The sequence below is a fragment of the Haliotis rufescens genome, unplaced genomic scaffold (genome assembly GCF_023055435.1).
Source record: "Haliotis rufescens isolate VD_foot unplaced genomic scaffold, xgHalRufe1.0.p SCAF_82, whole genome shotgun sequence".
Lineage (NCBI taxonomy): Eukaryota > Metazoa > Mollusca > Gastropoda > Lepetellida > Haliotidae > Haliotis > Haliotis rufescens.
The window spans coordinates 971696-984386 of NW_025964375.1; the positions used below are offsets into that span (position 1 = coordinate 971696).

General features: G+C 34.0%; 2 protein-coding genes across 7 annotated transcripts in view; one reads left to right on the top strand and one right to left on the bottom strand.

The window, feature by feature from the left end:
• Positions 1–8457, top strand: part of LOC124144228 (calcium permeable stress-gated cation channel 1-like) — an 88481-nt gene extending 80024 nt beyond the window's left edge. For 3 of the 5 annotated variants that reach the window (XM_048390096.1, XM_048390100.1, XM_048390097.1), the window contains 3 exons: positions 1625–1660; positions 2832–2876; positions 3639–8457. In XM_048390096.1, the coding sequence (XP_048246053.1) occupies positions 1625–1660; positions 2832–2876; positions 3639–3776 (219 nt within the window). In that variant the 3' untranslated portion in view covers positions 3777–8457. Of the gene's footprint in view, positions 1–636; positions 673–1624; positions 1661–2831; positions 2877–3638 lie in introns of all 5 variants that reach the window. The other 2 variants (XM_048390098.1, XM_048390099.1) reach the window with 2 other exon arrangements.
• LOC124144281 (histone H3.3-like) lies at positions 5–12662 on the bottom strand. Of its 2 annotated transcripts, XR_006862396.2 has the most exons (3): positions 12150–12662; positions 10993–11196; positions 5–68 (listed from the first exon to the last, which is right to left on the bottom strand). XR_006862396.2 is itself a non-coding variant. In XM_046513619.2 (2 exons), exons 1-2 carry the CDS (start codon positions 12453–12455, stop codon positions 11044–11046), a joined length of 459 nt encoding a protein of 152 aa, XP_046369575.1. In that variant the 5' UTR covers positions 12456–12662; the 3' UTR covers positions 9791–11043. The 2 variants fall into 2 exon arrangements, 1 of the variants encoding a protein (XP_046369575.1); XM_046513619.2 differs by lacking the exon at positions 5–68 and having other exon boundaries at positions 9791–11196.
• Between the last annotated feature and the right edge of the window lie 29 nt (positions 12663–12691).

Sequence of the window (12691 nt, forward strand, 5' to 3'; positions counted from 1 at the left end):
GAGCAACACACTCATATCGCTTGTAATCCAGCCTCTGGGATTATCTCCGACAGAGCTTTCCTCAGTAACTATACAGCAGAAAACGGCCAATGTAATCTATTCTCTATACTTGAAGAGTGATTTTTCATTACTAAGTATGGTATTGAAAATGATATATCATCATATCAAGAATGGTCATTGTTTGACCTGATGTTTCCATTGGTATGTCAAGAGAATAATTTGTTCAAGTAAAACCCTGATAAGAGAAGTTAATGGTGGTGCTTTCAGTATAACTCAATAGCCATGTAGCCTAGAGCCGGTGGTGGGTGGTCTATGGTGAATGTGAAAATGGTTATAACACAAAATGGTCATCAATATTCATATATGCTGTTGTAATTATAAAATGTTGCTGTTGATACTAGTGGCAAAAATCCATCATGAACAACTGGTGTTCAATAATTCTTTTGTTAATTGTGAAGACATTTTGATTGTATCTGAAGAGAGATTTCACACGTCTCTCTAATATTGTTTCGCTGCATGTATTTACTTCTGATTTCTTTGATGTTGAAAGCCATTGTTTGTAATCAAAACTTGATAGTAGACTTATTATTTTCAATAGCATTGTGTTTATGTTTAGCCTTTTGGTCTGCTTTGTAGAAATATGACTCTTTGGCATATGATGGAGAGTCTGTTGTAAGACTTGTTTCTCATCTGTGTGTTACCTAGCTAACCCCATTTCACCCTTCACCTGCTTCTACCCAGACAGCTCGCTTCCACAGTCTCCTGTAGAAACTTGTACAAGAGAACTTCTTTCTATCAGGGTCTTTGTAGTCTGTGATTTACTTTTCAAACAGTATATCCAGTAGTATGTAGCATACACTGTACTTGACATGCCTACCAGATATTTACAAAATTTAATGTGTATGAATTGTTCACTTGTCCTTAAATTATCATTTCTTTAAACGAGCCAATTTCCATGTTAATTTACAGAACATGCTAATGCCAGTTTAATATGAACAGCCAATAGAGTAAAAGGGTGGACTAGAAGTTGTGAGATAGTAGCCAGTTTTATAACAACAGTGAATGAAGAAAATATTTGCATGAGGAAATATAATTTTAGATTTTGTGCATGACATGTATTGTCAATGTATTTCCTTTCACTACAATACTAGAAATGGAGAAAATTACCACTTGGTCATGGTTTGGATTTGTAAAAACCCACTTCTTTTATGAAAGAGTGTACACTAGTTGAAATATTTAAGCCTATAACAATTTTCTATTAGATGCTATAAGCAAGATGAGGTGTATTCATTCGCATCATCTGTTACAAATTTCTAAAAAGAACCTGACATGTGTATTATAAATGTACAAAGACACAAAGTCTCCTTCACACGCATTAACAAGATCTACAACACAAAGTATTGGGAAAGCAAATACAAATAGCAAAACAATTTAAAGGAAACATTCTGCCTGAATTCAATACAATAGGTAAGAAATATGGACATATATTACCTTGCTAGCGTAAGCTCCCTGCTGTATGCTTGGTGTAACCTGGTGGTTGGTGTATGTGCATGTTCGTCAGATGTTGACAGTCGTACTACTCACTCACATCTATGACTATTTATTTTTGCCACTCGTTGGACAGACTGGCTTAGATGGGCCTGATTTCTCTGAGTACCAGGTTGGTGATGTTTACATTGTTTTGGTTGTGGAGGTGGATCACCAAAATGTCAGTGCAGAAATTGTTGTATGTACCTACAAATGTAACGACTGACCGTGCTGAATATCCTTTGTATAGGACCATTTCTTGTTTTTTCACAACTGTGATACCTGTATTATCCTCTACCTACACAGGTTCTACATATGTTCTTGTTGATGTCAAGGTGTTTTAATCTGATGAATTTGGTAGGGTGTTATAGGTTTGTTTGGAACATGTGTGCAAGAATGTTCATGATTATGTTCATCTTTAGGTTCTAATGATGTGAAATATTCCAACTGTTCTCCATGTTACCATACCCTGTTCAGGGATTTATCTAGATCTGATAAGAGGCTGATATTTGGCCCTAGGTCTGCAGCAAATGTCAGTAAAAATTCCAAAATTGGATAACAGTACCAAATTAAAGGACAAATTGAATGCAATGTTAAACTACCTCTGAAATTAACAGGACAATAAGAACTTTTATTACAAAATCCCAATTTTGAATATAATAACAGTTTTTCAAAGTTCGCCTGCAGAGCCACTTTGTTTGGAATCCTAGATAAAATCCCTTCTGTTTCCTTCAATCCTCCAATAACATTAACTTCAACTTGTATCCTTTGTACATACATCCAAAAACAGATAGGACCTTGTTTTGCCCCTGTTGATAATGCTTTCATATTATCATGATTACCTGTTTATAGGTTTCCAAACCAAGTTTCCTTCAATAACATTAACTCCTGTATGTACCTGTTCCGCACACATTTATTAATAGGACCTTATCATGCCACTATTGATAATGTTTTCATAGCATGTTAAATGCTGTCACAAATTATGTTTTTACTGTATAAGATATAATATTATTCCTGACTGAATAATCAGCACAATTGTCTTCTCTGATTTGTTAATGCGGTTCTAAAGTTTCTCTTAGTTTAATGTCACTGCATGTTTTGCAAACTGTCAGTCACTTCTAAAACTGACAGAACACATGCATGACAAGTGAAATGCACAACTTTGAACTGACCCCCACAAAATGTTAACTTTTCTTTCAAATAACAACACCGGAAGGTTCGGTGAATAAGTACATATATAATATCTTCTACCATTCAATCTCTTTAAATTGATTAACTATGAGGAAAAACATTGGATATTTCAGCACTTTGCAACAGATGACTCAACAACAGGTGACGGAGCCCCTAAGGTATGTGTATTGTGACAAATCTTGACTGGAAGATTGGGATGTTGATTGTCAATGAGGTCCTTTATGCCAGTGGGTCTGGACATTTACTTGGGATCGGTAATTCATAGTTTCTTGTAAGTTGTTTTTTTCTGGATATACTAGATCTACTAATATGGTGTTGAAAGCTCTTAAAAATAGGTTGATTAATGTAATTGACTATCAAAACCATTATGAATTGTAATGCATTGCAAGATTATCTTGTATACATTATTGCAAGATGAGACTTTAATTGTTCTCTAAACACATTTGGGAGTTGGTATAAAAACATTCCTATAGTTGTTTCAAAGGACGAGATCACGAACAAATTCATACAAAAATATCAAAGTGAACTGAGCACAAAGAGCAAGTCCATGTGAGGAAAGCTGTTGGGGTGCAAGCTTAGGGAATTCAGAGTACACACAAAATTGTGACATTCGGACGCCATGATCAATGGTACTTGTCAATGAATGAAGCTGGTTGGATTAACTGGTTTACAAAATATGATTTATGATCCCTAAAAAAAATAGCAAAATGTTTTTAAAAATTTGTAAGACAAAATATGTATTTGAATCAGGATTTGCAAAAAAAGAAAGACTAAGAAGAAATGTTGAAGATCATTATTTGGTTTGGTTTTGAACTTGATTCTTAAAATAATTTGTTTTAAAATATGAATTATGACAAGGCGACAAATATCTCATCAGCAGTTGATAACAATCATATTTACACTGAAACAACTTCTTGCAGCCATTTGTTGCTGGTGTGCTGCTGGAGAGAGAGGAGGGTAATGAGAACAGTTCCAGGACAGCAGCGTCCTATGGAGCAATGGATAGACCCGTGGACACCGACAACTCCATCAATCGAGAGGAGCCACAGGAGGACTGACGTCAATCAACAGCTGTCATGGCATAATGAAATGTGTGTGCAAGCTGTAAGGCATGGATTCCAGTAATGGTTGAAGTGTTACAGTGTTTTGTTCAAGAACTATGTGCTTGTACTGTTTGAAACAGGAAACTGATTAGGAACACTGCAATCCATTTAAGTCTTTAACATAACAGTGTATATATAGGTATCAGCTATAAGTGAATCATTTGAAATTGCCCTTAATTATGAATTTCATGATGTTTCCCACATCATTATATCTAAGACATTAAGGATGGCTGTTAATATGATGGAGCAGTGTGCAAAATAAAGCTTGAACATCACAGGGTTCTAATGTTAAAAGGGTTTTTTTCAAATTGAGGGGTCACCTTTTATTTTTAACACAGTTGAAGGATGATAGTAATTTCATTGTTTAGAGACATAAGTGATATCAGTGCAAATGAAATATGATTATTGGCAAAAATGTGAAAAATCATATTGTATAACATGAAGAGGCAACAGAAGGGAAATCATAGGATTGTCACATGAATAAACCAACATTTTGTTATATGGGATGAGAAGTAAGAAAAAGGTTCATGATTCTGAACCATGAGACACTGAGGGTGGTTTAATGCTATGATAGCTTTGACAAGCTATGCAACTTTGGAAATGTATACAAAACAGTAGCTAGACTCTAGCGTAGGATTTACCTGATCCACACACTATTACTGATCATAGAGGGAAATCCAAAAGTGAAATGTCTCAGTATATACACACAGACACTGAATAGCTATATCAACATTTTATATTCTTTCAGTTTTTCTGAAATGAAGACCAATATGGTCACATCTCACGTGAGGATTTTTCACTTATTTCAGTATAGTCATTATGTTGATGCTGTGTAGAAATGTGCTCAAACTGAGATTCTTGATAATCAAACAGATTTAGCAAGAGCTCTCTTTGTGAAAAACATTTGACATTGTTAGCATTCATATGTTAGAGTATAGTTATATTTCAAGCTGATCAAATGGAAACATAGATGTAGTTGATTACATAGTTCAAAATAAGAAATTTGGCAACTTTGGGAAAAGATTGAAGCTTCATTAGCATAATAATACAGTGTGATAATTTAATAACTATCAGAAATATGATATGAGTTTCTTGAATACATGTATATAAGAAGTCTTCTGCGTATATATTATAATGTGGAGCTGTGAAACATATAAATGGCGTTGGTACTTACACATATTTGAGAGAAACCTAATGTGATGGACTGGTGGTTTATTATGACAACCATCATTCATGTGACAAGGAGGACTTTGTTGTTCAATCAGCTTGAAAATAATGTATCTAATAGTACTATTTTGTTACATGTTGCAATACCCTTTGTGCAAAGTATGCTATCTCCCGCCATCTATCTATTTACATGTCAATTTAGATAATGACAAACAATCTTAGGTTTCCATGCATGCTTTGCTGTACAAACCCAACACAAAATATTCAATTTAAATTTTCACGTTTAAAGTGTTTATTACTGTTGCCAGAGTTATTGTGTTTCTAGAATTTCTCATTGTATCAAATGGATATTTACGTGACATCAGGTCACAATGATCCAAAGGTTGTGTCTGATCATTTGCATCCCCACCGAAGGAAATTCATCAGATGCATCATGTGATGCTCTTTAAGGTCACAGGAATACATCTGTCTAAATCATGGTTTTGATGGTCTTTATTTCATACCATCATACTGATAATAATGTTGTGTTTTTATCATTTCATAATTGTCTTTTGTCAGTATGGAGTAACAAGATACAACATACATTTGGTTACAAAACATTCAATGGCCATGCTTATGCTTCCATTTGATAGTATTTTGAAGTAATAGTTCTGGTTTGTAATCCTGTTTTTCTGTATCAGCTAAAATTCATTTTAAAAAATTATTTGTGTGGATGATGTGAATGTGCTCCTGTTGAGAACTTGACAAAACATTCATTTATGCTATCATAGCAAATACATTATTTCAAAATTAGCCTTGTTATTGAGAATTCTTAAAACACCTGTATTTCAATTATGGCTGTTATTGATAGACTGAAATAGCAACACATCAATATGGGAATGACAATACAAAGATGATTACTTACCTGTACCTACTTTCTAAATAGTAACCCACTTTCATTAAAATATTTGGTATTATGTCAATAATGGTATAATAACATTGGATGACTAACAAATATGGTGAGAATTAATGGTTGTGGTTGAAATTAAGCATGAAAGTCTAAGGGTCCTTGTCTTAGTCCTAATGTTGAGAGTTAAACATATCCAGGGTCTATCAAATACTATAGAAGCAAACCTTAAGAACACTCAGGATCCCACTTAAATTTGAACAATGGATGATAACATTTACAATAAAGTAATTGCAATCTTTAACAAAATTGTTCACAAGCTTAGTAGTGTTTTGTCCTTGTTATATATAGTCTCAAAGATATCATTAATTGATGTATCAATGTATCGCAGGATTTTTCAGATGCGATGTCAGCAGTGACATTTCCAATCATGATAGCTGGTCCCTATGTAAGTTATGTATGCACTCTCATTATAAATTCATCCTGACAAATGATCTGTTGTACTGATGGAATTTGTCATACCTCTATTAAGAATCTTGCAATTTCATTGGTTAATCTGTACATGACAAAACAATACATTTAAATGTAGACCCCCAAATCATGTGACTGACTCTGACCTTGAATACGGACTCGTCAAATGATCAGATTTGACCAGTCACATGATGAATATTGACTTGTGTGCTAGAAGACAAGATGGCGTCTGGTTCGACATTTCACAGTCCACAGCTAAGTTACTGTAATGAAACAGAGGACAGTTTAAAGACTTCATAAACTTTAAAGTGAATTTTGGTATGACAAAATGAATGGTTACTCTTGACAAGGTAAATATGCAAAACAAGGACCCTTGGACCCGACCCCTTTGGCGGTTTAACCGGACCACCTCAGGGGTCGGGTCCTTGGGTCCTTATTTTTTTGCATATTGACCTCGTCAAGTGTAATTAGTTGCAAAATGTGACGCTGCTGATGTTTGCTTGGTTTGATGTTCTTAACATGAAACACATTAGTTTTATGTGATGTATGTATGTATATTATGGTTTGTGTGCAATAGATTAATTATTGTGATTTAGTTATGATTAACAGTGGTGTAAATAATCAAAGACTATAACCAGAGACCATATAATAATCTATTATATGGTCTCTGCTATAACTTATCAATATCTGGGATTCAACATGATGATAATCTTGCGTTTTCAACTGTGATAGTATGTTGTAGACATTCACGATATAGTGTTTATGTATTTATTATTTTTTATCAGTTCCATTTCTGTGGTTTCTGATAGTTCATACTCCATTAATGCAGATATATTTGTTCAAAAGATTACGAGAAAGTAAGTATTTGACAAGGATACTTTATAATCCTATGATTATAATAATGTACCCCACAGTACATGACAGTTATTAACATGTTCTGACAACACTTAATTTTGTTTAATGAAGATAGTAGGTCCAATACATTTAAGTCACAAGTTGTGATTTCATTTTAGATAACTTCAACTGTTAGCTACTATTCACTCTACAAGTGTAAACTCACCTAAGCTATCCAGCAAAGGGGAGATAATGGATTTGCTTTGTGTCTGTTGTAACTTTTCATATTATGTGATACCTTGTGACGATAGACTGTTCATTATGAATGTTTGTTTAAGACATTTGAATTTGATTTTCAATGAAAACACCTCTATATTCTTTCATATTGATCAAGCGATCTTTGATCATAGTGGAAATGTATGTACTGTATTTAGTGTCCAAATGCCCTTTAGACATGATGTACAATACACCATAGCCGAGCTGGATGACATTCACAGTATCTAACTAAACATGAAGCAGAATGAAGCAAGATGAGCTACAGAGACCTTGGCTCTATTTTTCCTTTCTTGCCACCCTAAGTGCAATTCTTTACAATCGATACAATATAGTATATGGTTGTTACAATAATGACTGTACAGAATTATAAAATGTGAGATTTTCAGCTTATAAAAATTGAGTTGATTACGAACCAGATTATTTCATTAAAATGAAGTTTTAAATCCAATCATTATTGTGATTACTGTTTTGAATTACTTGATAAAGTAAATGATGGTAATTCAAGCTGGGAAGTAAACAAATTGAACTATAAATATGCACATTCTTTTGTATTATCCGATTGATATGATAAATTGCTATCTTCATATTTGTTGCAAAAGCAACTCTTTTTTTAGTTTAGTATCAGTGGACATTGGAACAGTCATTTCCTAAAATAAATTCTTATCAAAAGATTATTCTAGTGTTTCAAAACATTGTTGGAGTTTTCAAAGAGTTACCAATGCATATATTTTGTATCTCTTAGTTATCTATTATCGATACAATTTCCATGATGTTATGATCAACTGCATGCATTATTGTTTTGAAATTAATTCCTGATATGTTTTCATCATTTATAGTAGTGTATGAAATTCAGTGAAGTTCAATGAAATTATTTTCATTGTATACTTGTGAATTGTAAAACTTCTTATAGTAATGATGTCTACATTTTGAAGTTTGTTTATATTTATTTGTTTTGGTGTTAATTGTTTCACTTGAAATTAATAAATCTATCTTCCATGTAAATGTTTGTTGTTGTGATCTTTAAGCGTTAATCGGAATGCTCAAAATAAGTCAAGGAACACACATTACTGTCACCAGAGGTGACAATATGAGTGACCAGGTGTGTTCAATTACTTGTGTCATATTACTGGTACTCCTTTTCAACTCAACTGAGTATCAAGTCAGCTTATGTCATAGAGCCTTGGACCGTCTGTCTCCTCTGAAACTGCAATGCCTATTGGTCTGAAACTTTGTATGAGTGATCCAAGTTATGATGTTTCTAAAACAGAATTCCAATCCAATAATTAAGCATGTTGGCCATATTGAAAATGTCATTTGGGATATTATGATTCTAAGTCCTTGGACCTTCACTCGCCCCAATGTTCTCGTGTTTAACACATTTTTGGCATTTCTGAAACAAAGCCTATGGAGAAGAAATTGTGTATGAATGATCCCAAAGAGGATTTCATCAATCAATCTGATTTTGTAACACATGGCACCCATTATTTCTTCATAATCCAGGTGAGCTTCAGAGCTCTATTTTTTGTTAATCTCTGAGGTAAATGGTTGGTGATTGACTATTGATAGATCATAAGTTTGAGTGTTCTTGACATTTTATCACAAAGAATGATATTAGATACAGGCTGACAAAGACAAAATCACAAATCTTTTAAACTGATTTTACTATCAATCACTGATTATAATCAGTTTGTTCTTGCTGATTAATCATCAAGAATAACTGTGCGCAAATAAATTGTTGTTGTTTTTAAGAAATGTGCAGAAACACAACATTACCTAATATTACTTCTTGTACACTGCACTGAACAAAGATATCAGAATTTTATACATTGTGTATAAGATATACATCTTCTCAGAGGTTATCTGTATGCAGTATATTAATTAGTGCCATACAACATACAAAATATACCAATGTTCAGTGTTAGAAATTAAACATGAAAGTCATAGGGTCCTTGTCATTCTATAATGATAGAAGTAGAAGATGTAAGGATGTAAGGGGTCCCTAGATTCAATTTTTATAGAAGCAGACCATAAGGACACCAGCACACCTTTATTTCAAACACTGAATGTTGAATTGCTTAAACAAGCCTATTTTAGTAGTCTCCAAAGAATTGTTTCAGGTGTACCATTGCTTACTGTTTCTCATATGATATATACCAGTATCTGTGAGTGAGTGAGTTAACACTCTTTTACACTGAAGACAGCAATATTCTAACTGTGTCATGACAGCCTGTAAGTAATTAAATCTTGGACAGGCAAACCCGTTGTTGGTAGCTTGAGAAATAAGCTGATGCAGTCAGCACACACAATTACACAATCAGGCAGGTAACACTGGGTATACAGATTAAGTTTTAATCAACAGTTAGGAAAACACATTGGTTACTTAACACATATCATGTACTCATATGATCGCAGGGTGTGGCTGGAAGCCACTGGGGAAAATATCTTTTTGTGTATGTCTAAGCTACCATAGAAATTGCATCAGAATCCTACATCATTTAACCTTGTCCAATTTTCATCAATAAGACAACAGATTTTCTGATGGTTAAAACAGCAGATTTCTGTCACTGATATTGTGGGGAAAACTTCCAAACTTAAGACTGTGCTTTTCTTTTTATGTATACCAAACAAACTTAACAGGCTTAAAGATCTATGAATTGACACAATACAAATAATTTAAATACAGTCGGTATGGCTATATATACATTCCATATATATATGGAGTAAGTATGGTTTTACGCTGCTTTTAGCAATATTCCAGCAATATCATGGCTTGGGACGCCAGAAATGGGCTTCACACATTGTACCCATGTCAGGAATCAAACCCGGGTCTTTGGCGTGATGAGCGAACGCTGTAACCACTAGGCTACCCAACCGCCCCCCCTATATATATGGAGAAGTTGAAAATATTACAATATACTTAATTTGATAGTATATTAACAAATGTTTGTAACATTAGAATGATTTCTTTAAAAGTATGATTGATAATGTAAATGGGACACATTGTCTCTGTTCATTAGCCAAAATATATTGTGAATTAACTTGCATCTTTATTCAGTATCTTTGAATCTTTGCTTTTTAAAAATACTTTAAAGCTTAAAGTATCAGAAGATGCAACACACACAAAACAGTCTTTAATAGCAATATGTAAGGGTGAGATGATACACTAAAACTATGATACATGGTCTCTGATACGATGCACAATAAACACAAACATGTATCGTGATTCATGACTGCATGAATCTGTATCACAATACATGTTCACAAAATACATATCTTTATCTTTCTTAATAGAATAAGCCTATCTTAATGTAAGCTTGAAAGGCCACCTGCATCCTACAAAAAAGCTGTTTAAGATAACTTGAGATAATCCCTTTTGTTATGGTATCAAAACAGTTAACAAAGAAGAAACAGGATGTTGTCATTTTTTTCCACATATGAACTACACTGATATTTCAATTTATGGCCTTTGTGTTGTTATACTGGCATATCGAGAATCAGATACGTATTATATCATAACCAGAGTATTAAGATACATACTGTATCATGGCCTTCCATATGGTCGCATCCCCGGCAACATGTACATGTGAATCAAGAACAGATCCTCTTACAATTTCCTTTTGGTCCTCCTCTAATGCGGAGGGCCAGTTTCACATCTTGTGGCATGATGGTCACCCTCTTGGCATGAATGGCACAAAGATTGACATCCATGAATAAACCCACCATAAATGCTTCAGTGGCTTCCTGTTTCAAAAGAATGTCAGTTTGAAATAACAAAACCATTAAAAAAAATATGTATCCCAGCAGATCTAGATTTTCAAACTTCAAATTTTTATTTTTTTAATTTTTTGTTTGTGTATGTGTTTCAAACCCTAATTACCTACATTATGTACAATTGACAATAATATGTGAATATGTACACTTTGAAGGGTTTTAGAAAGAAAGGCAGTTCTCATCAATGCAATGCCAATGACAAAAATTGTCTTTTACATAGGAGATAAACAGGTGTCAGAATGCACATGACTTTTTAAAGTTGAAATAGGTCTATATTGTAACTTTCATAATAAATCAGCTGAAATCATATCTTAAAACCTAAAGGATATTCACATTCATGTTAATAGATTTTAGGAAAAAGACACAGCGAATGGGCTTGAAAATTGGGAACAAGGATACCAGGGTAAAGTTTCATTCGTTTATAGCCTAAAATCAAGTAAATTATGATACAATGTATGACTTACAACCAATGGACATTAATTACAATACTGCTAAATGTTCGATACAAATACAAGATAGATCTAGCACCATAACAAAGTTATCTGGTAAATTTATAGATCAACTTGACACTAAATATGTTCAGAATCGCACAATATGACATTGACCACAGGACCATGTAACAATAAAAATTAAAAAAGTCGCAAAAAAATCTTAGATGAGGCCAAAAGCCTTTGGCCTCGTCTATGATTTTTTGCGACTTTTTTTATTTTTATTGGCCTTTGGCCTCGTCTATGATTTTTTGCGACTTTTTTTATTTTTATTGGCCTTTGGCCTCGTCTTTGATTTTTTTGCGGCTTTTTTTATTTTTATTGTTACATGGTCCTGTGCATTGACTGACTTTAACTATGATCTTCAACTTCTGATAAAACCTTAAGTATCTTCAGGACATTCCGAGACATATTGTTCACGAAATGCTACTGTACCTGAAGTGCCAGTAGAGCTGGCATCTGCATCCTCAGCCCTGACTGGATTTTACCAGCAATCTCCTTCACCAGTCTTTGGAAGGGGAGTTTCTTCAGGACCAAAGCTGTGCTCCTCTGGTACATTCTAATTTCTTTGAGAGCATTTGTACCTGCTCTCCATCGTCTAGGCTTCTTAATTCCTCCAGTTTTTCCAAGTGTGGACGAAATGTTTACTGTATTACGGTTTCTCTTTGTAACTAGTAATTTCTGAAGGGATGACTGGCCGTTTTCAAAATTCAGTTTGGGGGCTTGTTTGGTACGGGCCATGACAGTAAAAATAGTCTATCGTCGGCAAATCTATATAGAGTCCGTTGCAAAACAGTGATAAAATACAGTCTAGATATACTTTTGAAACAAAATTACCAACACTGAATCTGGTTGGATTGTTCAGGTTTCCTTTCTCCGGCGTTCAGCGACTTGCGTCGTCTGCTATGGAGGTTGCACGTGGGTTTGTGTTGATGACGTCAAAACGTAAACAAATGGAACTCTTCTGTCGAAAGAGG

What these genes read in the sequence shown, in the direction of transcription:
- LOC124144281 (XM_046513619.2), bottom strand. Translation starts at nt 12,455, where the DNA reads ATGGCCCGTACCAAACAAGCCCCCAAACTGAATTTTGAAAACGGCCAG. An exon ending in CAGCTCTACTGGCACTTCAG is followed by an intron (nt 11,197 to 12,149) that starts GTACAGTAGCAT and finishes CTTTTGAAACAG; the next exon opens with GAAGCCACTGAAGCATTTAT.